The sequence below is a fragment of the Phalangium opilio genome, unplaced genomic scaffold (assembly GCF_054372755.1).
Source record: "Phalangium opilio isolate 3A_F unplaced genomic scaffold, DU_Popi_V2 ptg000053l_1, whole genome shotgun sequence".
NCBI classification, from domain to species: Eukaryota; Metazoa; Arthropoda; class Arachnida; order Opiliones; family Phalangiidae; genus Phalangium; species Phalangium opilio.
The window spans coordinates 5169970-5185137 of NW_028324172.1; the positions used below are offsets into that span (position 1 = coordinate 5169970).

A 15168-nucleotide genomic window follows, 5' to 3' on the forward strand; every position below is an offset into this window, starting at 1 on the left:
TCCAAACTGGGGAAGCGTAATCCAAAAATGGGAGACAGAAAGTCCTGTACAGAGTCAAGGAGGCACGCGTATGCCCAGTAGTACGCCTAATTAAGCCGCAGATCCGCCTAGCTTTGTTGACAACAGTTCTTGTTTGTGAGGTCCACTTCAGATCACTCGATATAATTACGCCCAAGATTCGCATGGTGTAAACTTGAGTTAGCGGGAAGGGATTTAAAGTATAACTGGCGTGATCAGTGAATCGACGTCTGGTTAACACAAGAAAGGTACACTTCCTGACGTTGAGTTCTAAGTTGTTTAAGAGACCCCAATCAGAAACTCTGTTTATATTATCCTGCAATGTCATACTGTCGGCGTTTGAGCGAATGGGGATAGAGATGTAGGAGTCATCGGCGTACTGGGACATCGTACAACCTTCCGTAAGGACCGAAGGCAGATCAGCCTTGAAGATATTGAACAGCAAAGGTCCAAAAATCAAACCTTGTGGTACGCCCGAGGTCACTGGCAAATAATTGCTATACTCTCCACGATACACCACTCGCTGCAAGCGCTGCGCTAGAAAATCTTTGAGCCACTGAAGAATAGCACCGGAAACACCCACGTTCTGAAGCTTGAAAAAAAGTCTCTTATGGCACACGGAATCGAACGCTTTAGACCAGTCGAAACAAACCACATGAACATCCGGAGGATCACGTTCATCTAAGAGGGTTGCCCAGTAGTGGAATGATTGTAGTAGCTGATGTTTACAAGATCGATGACTGCAAAAACCAAACTGAGAAGGCGGAAGAACATCTTTCTCTTCGAGGAAGTCTGTCAATTTCTCTGAGATTATGGACTCCAAAAGCTTGCCAACCACAGACGTCAGAGAGATGGGTCGGTAATTCGAAATATTGTTCCTTTTCCCACTGTTTTTGTAAACAGGAACTACGTTAGCTAATTTCCAGGCCGATGGCAAAGATGACGTAGCGAGTGAAAGATTGAAGAGACGTACAAGTGGGTCTATAATGGCTGGGGCCATGGCTAATAGTAGTCTCGGAGTAATACCATCTGGTCCACATACTGACCGCGGTTTGAGGCGCTATAAAGCAATTTCCACATCTAAACGAGTGACATAATCTATGGAAAAGTGAGGTCCCTGAGCATCTGTTGTGTGCTACACTACAATGATTACGACTAGGTCGGTGTATAAAACTGAAGTTTATTATTTACATGGTTAAAAGGTTTAAGTTTAGAGACCCGCGTTATACAATCGTCAGTCCAGTCGTGCCCCGCAAACATTATCAGTTACAGTTTATATACATGTTGCTTATCTTATCAGTAGTCTACTTTGGTCTACATTAATGTTTTTTTAATAGATAAACATAACATCACATTCTTCCTTTTTTTTTTTTTTTTTTTTTACAATCCGAGCCGATTTACTGGTTTGCGGGGTCTTTGCGAACGGCGAGGACGGACTTGGCAGGTTGTGTCGTCTGCTGCGTTGGTTATGATTGCTTGGCCGGAAGTTGCGTTGGTTTGTGCATCTTCCACAGTTGCTTCTATATCGTGAGCGATTTCGGTAGACGTTGGAAAGGGTGTTGGAAACCACAGATCTTCATTGTCGGATATGTTCGGAGGAAGTGATGGGTACCAGGACTTTGATTGATCTCCGGATTCATTTCCGCGGTACGTGTCTTCGGATGGGGCTTGTCTTTTCCTTAATTGGTTCTGATGTCTTCTCATCACTTTGTCGTCGCTGATAACCTCGTACATAGTATTGCCTATTTTCTTGTTGATGCGACCATGAATCCATCTAGCTCCTCTGGAATAATTTCTGACGAAGACTTCTTCGTTAAGGTGGAACTTGGCCTTTAAATCGGTTTCGTTCTGATTATCGTCTGGCTCATTTCTTGGATGACTCAGGTCCATGCAGGTGACTATGTTTCTTCCCAACATGAGTTCCGCCGGGGATTTTCCACACGCTAGTGGGGTTCTTCTATGACGCATCAAGATTCTAGCTATCCTCTGTTCGAGCGATCCCAAGTTGAACGTCTTAAAACCAGCGTTGAGAATGTCGATGGTTTGGTCATGTCCTCCTGATAGTTTCTTAAGAGAGCCTTTTACGGTCCGGACGGTCCTTTCAGCTTGGCCGTTAGATTGTGGATGATATGGCGCTATGGTGACGTGTTTGATTCCATTCATTTTAGTGAACTCCTTGAATTGGTGACTTGAGAAACACGTTGCATTATCAGTGACAAGTGTGCGTATGATTCCAAATCGAGCCATCTTTGTGCGCAGGGATCGAATTACGCAATCAGTCGATGTAGTGGCGACAACGTCGACCTCAATCCATTTTGTAAATGCGTCTACGGTTATTAATAGAAACTTGTTTTCTATTGGACCGGCAAAGTCGCAATGCACCCTGCTCCAAGGTGTTTTAGCATTGGGCCATGGTACGAAGGTTTTCGAAGGTTCTGGTGCTAAGGCTTGACAGGTTTCACACTGTTTGGTATAGTCCGTGATGTCGTCATCGATCTTCGGCCACCAATACATGGAACGAGCCAACGATTTCATTCGCACGATTCCCTGATGCGTTTCATGGAGTAGCTCCAATATCCTCAATCTCATTTCCTTTGGAATGATGACCCGTTGTCCGATCATGAGAACATCATGCATCGTTGATAATTCTTGTCGACGAGCGTAATATGGTTTTGCCTCGGTTGAGTCTCGATCTTCTTGATTCCAGCCGTTGATTACGTTCGATTTAATTCTTGAAAGCAGTTTGTCGTTCTCCGTTGCGCGTCTTATGTCCACGACGGTTATTGGACTTTTATCTAACTTCTGGATCAATAGTACGTATTCAGTTGGCAAGGGTGTTTCGTCGAGATCTACTGGAAGCGGCAAACGACTCAGCGCGTCGGCGTTTGAGTGCTGTGTTCCTTTCTTGTATTCGATCGTATAGTCGTATGCGGATAGAACTAATGACCATCTTTGGATACGTGCAGCGGACATCTGCGGTATGGGCTTGCTCTCGGACAGGAGGCTAACCAGCGGCTGATGATCGGTTATCAGTTTGAAGTGGCGACCCAACAAGTAGTCTCTGAATTTTGTTACGCCATAGACTAGGGACAAAGCTTCCTTCTCTAGTTGAGAGTAGTTCTTCTCTGCCGTTGAAATAGTTCTTGACGCAAACGATATGGGGCGCTTTTCTCCTTCGATAACATGTGAAAGGACAACTCCGATGCCGACGGGAGACGCATCACACGCGAGCCTTATCTCCTTGGTGGGATCAAAGTGTACCAAAAAGTTTGAATTAAGAAGGAACTCCTTGGCTTTCTTGAACGTGTTGCGCTCCAGATCGGCCCATCTCCATTTTGTAGATTTTTCAAGTAGTTGATATAAAGGTGATAACTTCGTGGCGTAGTTAGGTATGAATTTGGAATAATAATTTAGAAGTCCCAGGAATGAGCGTAGTTCCTCGACGTTTTGAGGTTCAGGAGCATCGGATATTGCTGCAGTTTTGGTCGGTAATGGATGAAGTCCTTGGCCGTCCAAATGATGTCCCAAGAAGTCTATGGAGGCTTTCGCGAACTGGCACTTCTCACGCCTTAATTTCAAGCCGGCGTCTTTCATGACACGGAGTAGGGAGTCTAATTTTCTCAGATGATCGGCTTCATCGATTCCTCCCAACAGAATATCGTCTTGAAAAGGTGTGACGCAGTCTTCATTCCGCAATAAGGTTTCCATATGTTTTTGGAAAATTGCAGACGCCGATGAAATTCCATAAGGTAAGAAATTATATTGGAATAATCCTTTTTGCGTGTTGATAACGACCAAGTCCTTGGATGATTCTTCTAGTTCCAGTTGACTATACGCGTCTCTCATGTCGAGTCTGGTAAATATTTTGCAGCCGGATAATTTGGCGAAGATGTCCTCTGCTTTAGGTAGAGGGTATTTCTCAGTTTCTATTTGCCGATTTGCCGTGACCTTGAAGTCTCCACAGATCCTAACGTTGCCGTTTGGCTTCAGAACCGGAACTATGGGTGCCGCAGACTGGGCGAAGGGTACTGGAGATATGATTCCCGTTTCTTCCAACCGCCGCAATTCCTTGTCGACTTTTTCCTTGTAGGCATAAGGTACGGACCGCGCTTTATAGAACTTCGGCTCCACAGTAGACTTTCTATGTAGTAGAACTTTGACGCCTCTCAAACATCCATTTTTCTTCATGTCGAAAACTTCTTCGTGTTCATCTAGGATCACTTGTAGGGTCTTCACCGGATCCGAGATTCGTAGAACTGCATTCGCCTGAGGTAATACTCCTTTTTGGATAATCGGGAGAGAAGATGACATCCACGACCTTCCGCATAATGTTGGTCCACTTCCCTTGTATATTACTATCGGGAGTACGTCCTCGTGCGAGCGATATGTGACCTTGACTTCGCTGGCGCCAACGACCTCTATGTTATGGCCCGAGAATGATGTCAGTCGAACGTCCGAGGCGGTTATGTGTTTCGTTTCAATTACCCCTTCGGCTGCATGGCTTGAAATCAGCGAGAACGCGGAGCCCGTGTCGACCTCCATTGTGACCTGCTTTCCGTTGATTGCGCAGTCAACTCTGTATGGATCCGACGATCTTTCGTTCTTTCGCTGAGCGGGAATGTAGAACACGTCCTCGGTTTGCCTCGCCAGTTGCGTTGTAGTGTTTGGAATAAAGAACACTTCGTACTCTTTAGATTCTTGAGATTTCGTTTCCTCAGCTTCTATGTACTTCATCGCATCGTTCCCTTTTTGCTGTTTCTTGTAACAGGCTCTGGAAATGTGACCTTTCTTTCCGCATGCGTGACAGGTCGAGTTTACGTAAGGACATTTGGCTGCTAAATGTTCTTGTGCTCCACATCGGTAGCATTTATTTCGAGCTTCTTCAGTGGCTTGCTTAGAGGCTGAGACTTGTTTCCCTTTTCTGGTTGGACGTCTCTTCTTTGACAGTACGGATATGGCATGCACTTTCTCTATGGAGTCTCCGTTTTGTTGATTCCTCATTGTACTGACGTTCTGGACTGCTTGTTCCATGGCTTGGGCAATTGACATGGCCTTGACGAGAGTTAATTTTTCTTCTGACAATAGCCTTTTCTGTAGCGAGTCTTCCTTGCACCCGCATACGAGCCTATCTCTTAGCATGTTATCCAGAGTGGTCCCGTAATTACAAAATTCGCTCATGCGACGAAGTTCGGAAACGTACTTCGCTATTGTCTCTCCTGGCCTACGATCCCGTGAATTGAATTTAAACCGTTCGACGATCTCTGATGGAACCGGGTTGAAGTAGTCCATCAATGCTTTAACCAATTCATCGTAATCTTTGTCGGTGGGTTTAGCTGGTCCCACGATGTTCCTGAGTGTTGCGTACGTAGCTGAGCCAATGACTGTCAGCAAGGTCGCTCTCTTCTTTGCCTCATCATTGATATCTTTTGCGATGAAGTGCTGCTCTAGCCTCTCCGAATACAGTGTCCACGAATCCGTTTGCTCGTCGAAGGGACTGAATTGTGCGGCAAATGACATGATGCTACGGGCAGTCTTCGTGACAGCAAGATATCTTCTTATGAATTGATGACGTAGAACTATCGATGGGATCTCGCCTCCGTCGCCAATTTGTTGTGTGCTACACTACAATGATTACGACTAGGTCGGTGTATAAAACTGAAGTTTATTATTTACATGGTTAAAAGGTTTAAGTTTAGAGACCCGCGTTATACAATCGTCAGTCCAGTCGTGCCCCGCAAACATTATCAGTTACAGTTTATATACATGTTGCTTATCTTATCAGTAGTCTACTTTGGTCTACATTAATGTTTTTTTAATAGATAAACATAACAGCATCCAAAGTCGGAAAAGTTAGATCTGGATCCGGGATACTGAAGCATTTATAAAAGAAGTCGCCAAACACACGCGCCACCATGAAAGGACAGGAGACTTTGCCAAAATCTCCCGTAAAGGAGGACGGTGGCGGTAGTTGATTCTTAGAGCGTATAAAGGTCCAAAAACGTTTAGGGTACATTGCGAGGGTTTCATGAAGACCCGCTACATAATGGTCGTAAGCGATACGCTTTCTACGTCGTAAACCATTGCTAAATACTTTGTAAGCGCTCCAATCCGACTCACGTTGTCTTCGTTTGGCTTTATTAAATAGCGAGTTCTTCACATGACTTTGATGCACGAGGTCACCAGTGATCCAAGGTGATCGTTTATTGCCTCGTAGCGTAGTGCTTGGAATATTAATAATAATAATAATAATAATAATAATAATAATCTAAGCTTGGTCTAGGAAGGGATGTCCACACTAAGTCAACTCGCGACTTATTTACAGGTGGGCCCCTTTACAATGCATAGAGGGGTGGTGGCTAGCCCCTATGCCACAGCTAGCCTACAGCGCCCTATACTAACTATTACCGTTAACCTCTGCAAGTTTTGATGGAAAGGAGAAACCGGGTTAGACCGCGGAGGAAAACTCCTTTTAACAAGCGGGGAGAGAACTTGCAAACTCTACGCAGAAGGATTTGTTCCCAGGTTTTCACCCGGTGCCACAGTCCGGGATCGAACCCGGGATCCTCTTGCTGCGAGGCGAAAGCGCTAACCGCTACGCCACCCCTCCGTAACAACAACTTAACAAGAGCCCAAAAAAGATCCAGGAAAAGGTCCCATGTTTCATTGATGTTTGTCGAGAACGCTAGCTCCCATGGAGCATATCTGACTGAGTCTTGTAGATCAGCCGAAACGATGTTTTTGTAGTTTAGTATAGTTCTGTTGACACGCTGAACGAAGTTACGGGGAAGGTCCAATACACCAGTGACAGCGAGATGATCACAGCCAGGAAGGTGGTCACGGACCAACGTCTCGCCCAAAAATCTAATGTCGTTAACAAAGACTAGGTCATGCCTGCTAGAGCCACGAGTTGGTGCTAATACAGTTTCCTGAAGACCCAAGTCAGTGATCGTGTCGAAGAATAACTGTTCAGCAGCGGATTTCGGAGAAGGGTGTAACCAATCAATATCCATGTTAAAGTCTCCCATCAAAACGAAGAGATCATGTGGAGGTAGAGTTTCATGGAGCTGACCAAGTAGGTCACACATCGTAAGTAGAGTAGACATAGAAGATCTAGGAGGTCTATATAGGCAACCAACAACAGCAGAGCGAGTACAACAACGAAATAACGCAAAAACACCCTCGATGGGCGTACCATCTTCCGCTATTAAAAGTTCCTCAGGAAACTCGATCGGTAACGGACATAAAGAATCATGTAGGGCAAGCTGTACACCACCACCTCTAGTGGGTCGATCCCGACGAAAGAAAACATAGTCTTGGGGGAAAATTTCCGAGTCTAAAATGGAGTCGTCTAACCACGTCTCAGTGAAAGCGTAGATATCAGTGGGAGTTGAAAACAGCTGTAATGAAATGTCCACAAGCTTGTTCCGAACACTTCGCACATTTGAAAGAACAAATGTAATTTTCTTAGAACGAGATGTCCCCATAGCGTGTGGTAAGCTGTCATCACTGGATGAATCCGGCACAGCAAAAAACGAATCACTAAAGGCCGGAAGTGAACATGTTGGGCAAGTGTATGGTAATATTATTAATATTGCACGTCGGACTCAAGAATGGTACAAGAGGTTTTCGAAAATCTATGCAACTCTAGTTTTGTTCCTTCAGAGGTGGTCCCGACTCGGACACATTCTCAACTATTTCAGTTTTCAATAAACATTGAACTTTTGCAAAAAACATTTAAATGTTATATAAAATTAAGAGGGTATACAGTTACAGTTACATATATTGCACGTCGCGCTCAAGAATGGTCTAAGAAGCGTTCGAAAATCTATGCAACTTTGGCTTTATTCGATCAGAGGTGGTCCCGACTCGGACACATTCTCAACTATTTCAGTTTTCAATGTAAATTGAACTTTTGGAAAATATTTAAATGTTATATAAAAATAAGAGGGTATGCAATATTGCACGTCGCACTCAAGAATGGTACAAGAAGCCTTCGAAAAACTATGCAACTCTAGTTTTCTTCTATCAGCGGTGGTTCCGACTCGGACACATTTTCTACTATCTCAGTTTTCAATGTACATTGAACTTTAGCAAAATACTTAAATGTTACATAAAATTAAGAGGATATACAGTTGCAGTTACATATATTGCACGTCGCGCTCAAGAATGGTCTAAGAGGCGTTCGAAAATCTATGCAACTTTGGCTTTATTCGATCAGAGGTGGTCCCGACTCGGACACATTCTCAACTATTTCAGTTTTCAATGTACATTGAACTTTTGGAAAATATTTAAATGTTATATAAAAATAAGAGGGTATGCAATATTGCACGTCGCACTCAAGAATGGTACAAGAAGCCTTCGAAAAACTATGCAACTCTAGTTTTCTTCTATCAGCGGTGGTTCCGACTCGGACACATTTTCTACTATCTCAGTTTTCAATGTACATTGAACTTTAGCAAAATACTTAAATGTTACATAAAATTAAGAGGATATACAGTTGCAGATACATATATTGCACGTCGCGCTCAAGAATGGTCTAAAAAGCGTTCGAAAATCTATGCAACTTTGCTTTTATTCTATCAGAGGTGGTCCCGACTCGGACACATTCTCAACTATTTCAGTTTTCAATGTACAGTGAACTTTTGGAAAATATTTAAATGTTATATAAAATTAAGAGGGTATGCAATATTGCACGTCGCACTCAAGAATGGTACAAGAAGCCTTCGAAAAACCTAGCAACTCTAGTATTCTTCTATCAGAGATGGTTCCGACTCGGACACATTTTCAACTATTTCAGTGTTCAATGTACATTGAACTTTAGCAAAATACTTAAATGTTACATAAAATTAAGAGGATATACAGTTGCAGATACATATATTGCACGTCGCGCTCAAGAATGGTCTAAAACCGTTCGAAAATCTATGCAACTTTGGTTTTTTTCGATCAGAGGTGGTCCCAACTCGGACACATTCTCAACTATTTCAGTTTTCAATAAACATTGAACTTTTGGAAAATATTTAAATGTTATATAAATTAAAAGGGTATGCAATATTGCACGTCGGACTCAAGAATAGTACAAGAGGCCTTCGAAAATCTATGCAACTCTAGTTTTGTTCCTTCAGAGGTGGTCCCGACTCGGACACATTCTCAACTATTTCAGTTTTCAATAAACATTGAACTTTTGCCAGATGGCCACTATCAATTTACCACGATGCCATTCGGCTTATGTAATGCCCTTGCCGTGTTCCAGCGCATGATGAACGCTGTCTTGGGACCGCTAAGATTTACGATTGCATTAGCCTACATGGATGATGTGTTGGTACCTTCCGCCACGATCGAAGAAGGATTTGACCACCTAAGGCAAATATTGGAAGTTTTCCGGAAGGCGAATTTGACACTCAATCTTAAGAAATGCTTCTTCTTCCATGGCGAGATTGATTTTTTGGGCTATGATATCAGCGAACGAGGAATCAGGCCGGGCCAAAGGAAGATATCTTGCGTGAAGAATTACCCGAAACCCGGTGACATCCATGAGCTACGACGGTTTCTGGGTCTTTGCAGTTACTTCCGAAGGTTCCTAAAGGATTTTGCTGTCAAAGCGTCACCACTGTCATATCTCCTACGTAAAGAAGCGACATGGGCATGGACTGAAAGTCAAGAACACGCATTTAACACGCTGAAGGACGAGCTAACGAGGAGACCCGTGTTGGGACCATCTAGGACCCTTTATCAAGAGTGTGTGTCTCTGACCCGCTTGAGTAAATTTCTTGACCAAAATGCGCTGAAATATATATTTATGATGGGCTAAGGGACTTTGAGTCCTTTTGAATTTCCGGTGGAAGTAGGCTTTCCTACGTAAGGCAGTTGAGAACAATTTTGGGGTTTTCTTTTTCTTTTGTGGATGATTGGTAGCATTTTTAGTGTGCCCGATAATCCCATTTTTCCCCCAAAAAAACCAGATTTTAAATGCCCGATAGTCCCATTATCCCCCCCAAAAAAGCCGGATTTAAATGCCCGATACTCCCATTTCCCCCCAAAAAACCGGATTTCAAATGCCCGATAGTCCTAGGTTACCAAAGAAAACCGGATTTCAAGTGCCAGATATTCCCATGTCTCCAAAAAAAGCAGGTTTCAAATGTCAGATATTCCCATTTCTCCCAAAAAACGCGGGTTTCAATGTCAGGTTTTCGCAGTCTCCCAAAAAGACCGGGTTTCAAATCTTTCATATTCCCAGTCTCCCAAAAAGACCGAGTTTCAAATCTTTCATATTCCCAGTCTCCCAAAAAGACCGGGATTCAAATCTTTCATATTCCTAGTCTCCCAAAAAGACCGGGTTAAAAATCTTTCATATTCCCAGTATCCCAAAAAGACCGGGTTTCAAATCTTTCATATTCCCAGTCTCCCAAAAAGACCGGGTTTCAAATCTTTAATATTCCCAGTCTCACAAAAAGACCGGGTTTCAAATCTTTCATATTCCCAGTCTCCCAAAAAGACCCGGTTTCAAATCTTTCATATTCCATATCTCTCAAAATTACCGGGTTTCAAATCCCTGATATTCCCAATAAGCCAAAAACCGGATTTCAAATCCCCGATATTTCAAGTTCCCAAAAAACCAAGTTTCAAATCCGTGATATCTCAAATCGCAGTTAAACGCGCATTGTTGGAACAAAGCACTTCACAAAGTGAATTAGCCGCGCATTTTAGCCAGTTGCGCCTCACTGACCCTATTGTTTCGAGCATCTCACCACCAACAATGTCCACTCCGCCCGTTTCTGTAAGTCAAACTGGTTATCCATTTTCTAATATTAATTCTAGAGTACCGCAAATTAGGTTTAATACTATACAGACAGGTTTCAACCCCTTTTCTGTTGCGCCTTCACAACCAAGGCTTACCACTAATACGCATGCCAATGTTAGTGTGCCTAGCTCTTACGTGAACGTTAGTACTAGGCCCATAACCAGTACTACTTAAGTGGTAGGACAACAACCTGTGGTTACCACAAGTATTTATCCTTCCACAATTCCATTTGGTAAAATATCACCAATTTGGAACATTTCCTCAGTGTAAGGCCACCAACAACTTCTGGTCCTTCACATTATTTTCCTCAAGGAACTGTACCAGTAATAAGTCGGGGTTCTGTAGCTTTGTTAAACGCTAAGCTTACTGAATTAACAGAGCTAGTGTCTACTTATGTAGCTTCCAGTAACACGAACAAATTGAATGCTACTATAGCTTTAAACATGTCACAAGGTGCTAAGGTATGAAAACCGGTTTTTCGATTTAGTGGTTATTTTGCAGAAGCGGCCAATTTCCTGTATCAATGAGACGGGTTTCAATTGCTACATTCCTTCCAGAAGTGATAATTCTCGAAGTATGACCGCAACTACTCAGGATACCCAAGCCACGTCTAGTTCTAGTAGCTCTACTAAGCTAGTTTGCCATCCTGTAAGTGTATCATTTATTTAGTACGGAAATTCCCTACTGGCACTTCCCATAATTTATTTCACTCTACATATGTAAATAGTCATTATCATAAATTATTATTACTAACACCAAAATTATTATTGTGTATAAATACAACTACCCTAACGAACCTGGATAATAAAGAGATCATTATATGCAACCTAAATTTTGGTCTCCATTATTTCTTGACCTGGTAACCACAGCTTTTTAAGCCAATCAGTTATAGGGGATAAATAATTGGCGAGCTTGCCAGGAACCGAATATTTCGAGCGTTAGGTTAGATTAAATTAATTTAATATATTGCATAGCGTAGGCTTAGAGCCGAAGTCTTTAGGATCGGACTTTTAGGCTTATCGGTTAGTGCTAACTTTTTCCCCTCCGATAAACCAGTTTGAACCAGTTTTACAATGTGGCGCAATCGAAACAATGCACCCCTTGACACGACAGCGACTCGGACGATTCCCCCGTGTTGGCTGCGGGAGCTTGTCGCTCAAATAGATTATCCCATCAGAGAGCCGCTAGCGCTGGATCACGTTCAAACGGTAAATCTCTGCAGCCTGCGACCGCGAGTCGCGTGATCCAGGGGGCAATCCTTCCGGCGAAAGGGAATAAGGTGGATTCGAAATTTTTGAGAGAGGGGACTCGCTCTGTAGACTGTCTCTTTAAACTCTAAGCCTTGGCTGCTTTGGCGGGTGTCGCGGGTCTTAAGTTAAAAATAATCACTTACTGGGTCAACTTGAACTTCAACCTTCAAATTTGAGAATATATTTTAGTTGTGCCCTCTCAGTAAGTTGGGGAGATTATAAATATTTACAATATACATTGATTGAATTACTCTTTGCTAAATTGTGGACATCCATGGAGGAAAAATATGCCAATGAATTTGACCGTCCGAGGAAGACAAGAGAACAGGCAATTGCTGAATTCTTTTGTGGCGGGGGCTCGGGCTTCATAAACATTGCCGTAACTTTCCCTATCTACAAAATAATGTTCAGGCAAATGTTACACGGCATAGACATGAAATACGCTTTTAACCAGATACGTAAAGAAGGTATAAAAAACCTTTACAGAGGGTGTCTACCACCCTTAATCCAAAAACCTGTTTCAATGTCTTTCATGTTTGGGACTTATTACGAATATGGGCGGTTTCTAAAACACCATTTTCCCAATATACCACCTCCGGTGTCATTAACTTCGGCAGCTTTATTAGCAGGGTCAACAGAAGCCATCTTAAGTCCTTTAGAATGAGTTCAAACCCTTTTACAAGACCAAAAATATCACAGTCGATTCAAGAACACGTTTCACGCATTCCAGGAACCTAGAGTTTATGGTTTTAAAGAATGCTATCGAGGGTTGACTCCAATTTTAATGCGAAATGGGCCGAGAAACGTCATGTTCCTCGGTTTAAAATCCACAATAAAAGATGTCTTTCCTGAAAGAGAAACGTGGTTAGTTAACTTAATTGAACATTTTATTAGTGGGTCGCTAATTGGGGCCTTCATTGGCACAATTTTTACCCTATCAACGTTATTAAAATCAAAATGGAAGTGTCCTGCGGAACGGAATTCATTTCATTCCGACAAGCGTGCAAATTGACTTACATAGAGAGGGATAGGAGTATAAAGAAAATGTTTTACGGTGTGCATGTAAATTATAAGAGCCTTGCTTTCATGGGGTATTACCAAAAGTGAATAGACTACGTCAGAAAGTCAAGAATTCCAGCGCTCGTATGAAACGTGTTAGTTCCCTCGCTCTCTTAAACGGGCCCGCCTAAGCGCAACGCCACCGTAATGCGGCGGCGAATCACTTGTACCAGCTTGTAGAGTTGTATCCCTACCTCTCGAAAACTTAGTTCCACGGGAACGCTTGCATAGGCTAGCAGACGATTTATTTGTTCTGATGGTTTTTGTTGTTCAAAGTATGAAAACATTGAACTAAAACGATGTAAGGTTTCAACTTTTCGTAATTTAAAATAATGCCCACAAAATTAATTAATGACAAATCATGTCTTAGCAAACATATCAATATGAAGGTGAAAAATGCCAAAAAGACCAAGAGAAATGAAAGTAAAAACGTTGCCAAAGGCTTAGCTCCCCTGCCCGGGGAAGACGATTTCAATCTGAAATAACTAGCTAGATAACTACAATGAGGAATTTTTTGTCATAGATTCAACTGGGAAAGAAAGGGTATTTTAGCGTATCTAGAGACAGAGGGGAAATTGGAAATGTTATTTAATGAAATGAAAGAGACTTATAAAAACTTAGGTGAAAAACTGAAAGATTTTAATCGAGCCTACTCGATCTTTCTGTACGAATGGGCCGAATATGTTCCTCAAAGCATTATGAGGCTTTTAGAATCTAAGTGCTTGAATGCATTTACTGAAAACGAGGTTTTTGTTACCCTCCAGTGGATGGGAATGAGATTTGAAGACGTTGTTTCTACTATTCGACGAGGAAGCTTACCACACCCTAAAGAAAATAAGTCGCCTGGAGTAATTAAAAAGAGTAAACATAAGCCTGTAAGGCATGAAAAGTCAGACAGGCTATATACATTAAATAGGTTAGGGGGTGGCTGTTTGGGAGAGATTTGCAAGTTAAGCAAATCCCGAATGCAGGTTAGGTATAGAATTTTGAAAGGATTAAAGCCTCTGAGAAAAAGACAAAGGGATGCAGCCCACACTCTGGACAAAATAAGGCTCTCCCTACGAAATATGGACCAGTATCCTGACATAACGCTGCCTGCAATCACTGTGATTAATAAAGGAGGGTTGCTTTTGCCAGATGTTACTCTAATCCCGTACATATGCAGAGTTAGTGATCTCGTCGTGCAGGAATACACAAAATGGTCCAGAAATAAACTCGCAGGACACTCTCTCAGTATGTACTAAAGTATTATCTCAAACCGAAGGGTTAATTAATATTTAATTATATCATTACCTAGAACAAGCAATGAATCACCTAGTCCAAGATAAAGAATGCAAATTTCTTTTTCACAAAACTGTACCTGATATTCCTAACATTAAGGCCCAGGGTTTCACCAAAGAGGAACTAGAAGTTTTCCGCAAGGAATACCAAAGGAAGCTTGGCCACGCCAAGCTAGCAGATCTTGTAAGAAGTCCCGTTTTGCAACGAAATGAAAGGAAGGGAAAAAGATCAAATGGAGGGAAAAAATCTCAGATGCAGTCTCTATGGTTTAAGCAAGAGATCAAAGAAAATCGGAAAAATAACGGTTCATAAAAATAATTAAAATAAGTTGGCTGAAAGTGTAAATAAAGATGTCCACAACAAAAAAATGGTGAAGATGCCCACAACAAAAAGAAAGATAGTGAAGATGCCCACAACAAAAAGAATGATGGTAAAGATGCCCACAACAAAAAGAATGATGGTGAAGATGCCCAAAAGACCAAAGCTATCCGAAAGAAGAAAGATGGCCCAAAAAAACTAAACCCAAAAACTAAGCTACCTAAAACGTCCACACCAAAGAAACGTTTGTCTCGTGAAAAGGTTAACGACCCTAGTCAACCATGTACTTCCAAAGATTTTAACAGTCCAACGAGGCGATCGAGATGTGGTAGGGTGATCAAGAAAAGAATTATTTAAAATTTTAAATCCTAGACTTAGTGATATTTTTATTGCAAAATTAACAATCCAAAAATGTGATATTTGAAACTCAATAAAATATGTGAT

At 42.1% G+C, this 15168-nt stretch overlaps 1 protein-coding gene across 1 annotated transcript; it reads right to left on the reverse strand.

Annotated features, from left to right (window-relative positions):
• Window positions 1–1398: 1398 nt before the first annotated feature.
• LOC149673214 (uncharacterized) lies at window positions 1399–7502 on the reverse strand. The gene is made up of 2 exons (XM_089840231.1): window positions 6726–7502; window positions 1399–5640 (listed from the first exon to the last, which is right to left on the reverse strand). Exons 1-2 carry the CDS (start codon window positions 7500–7502, stop codon window positions 1399–1401), a joined length of 5019 nt encoding a protein of 1672 aa, XP_089696357.1.
• Between the last annotated feature and the right edge of the window lie 7666 nt (window positions 7503–15168).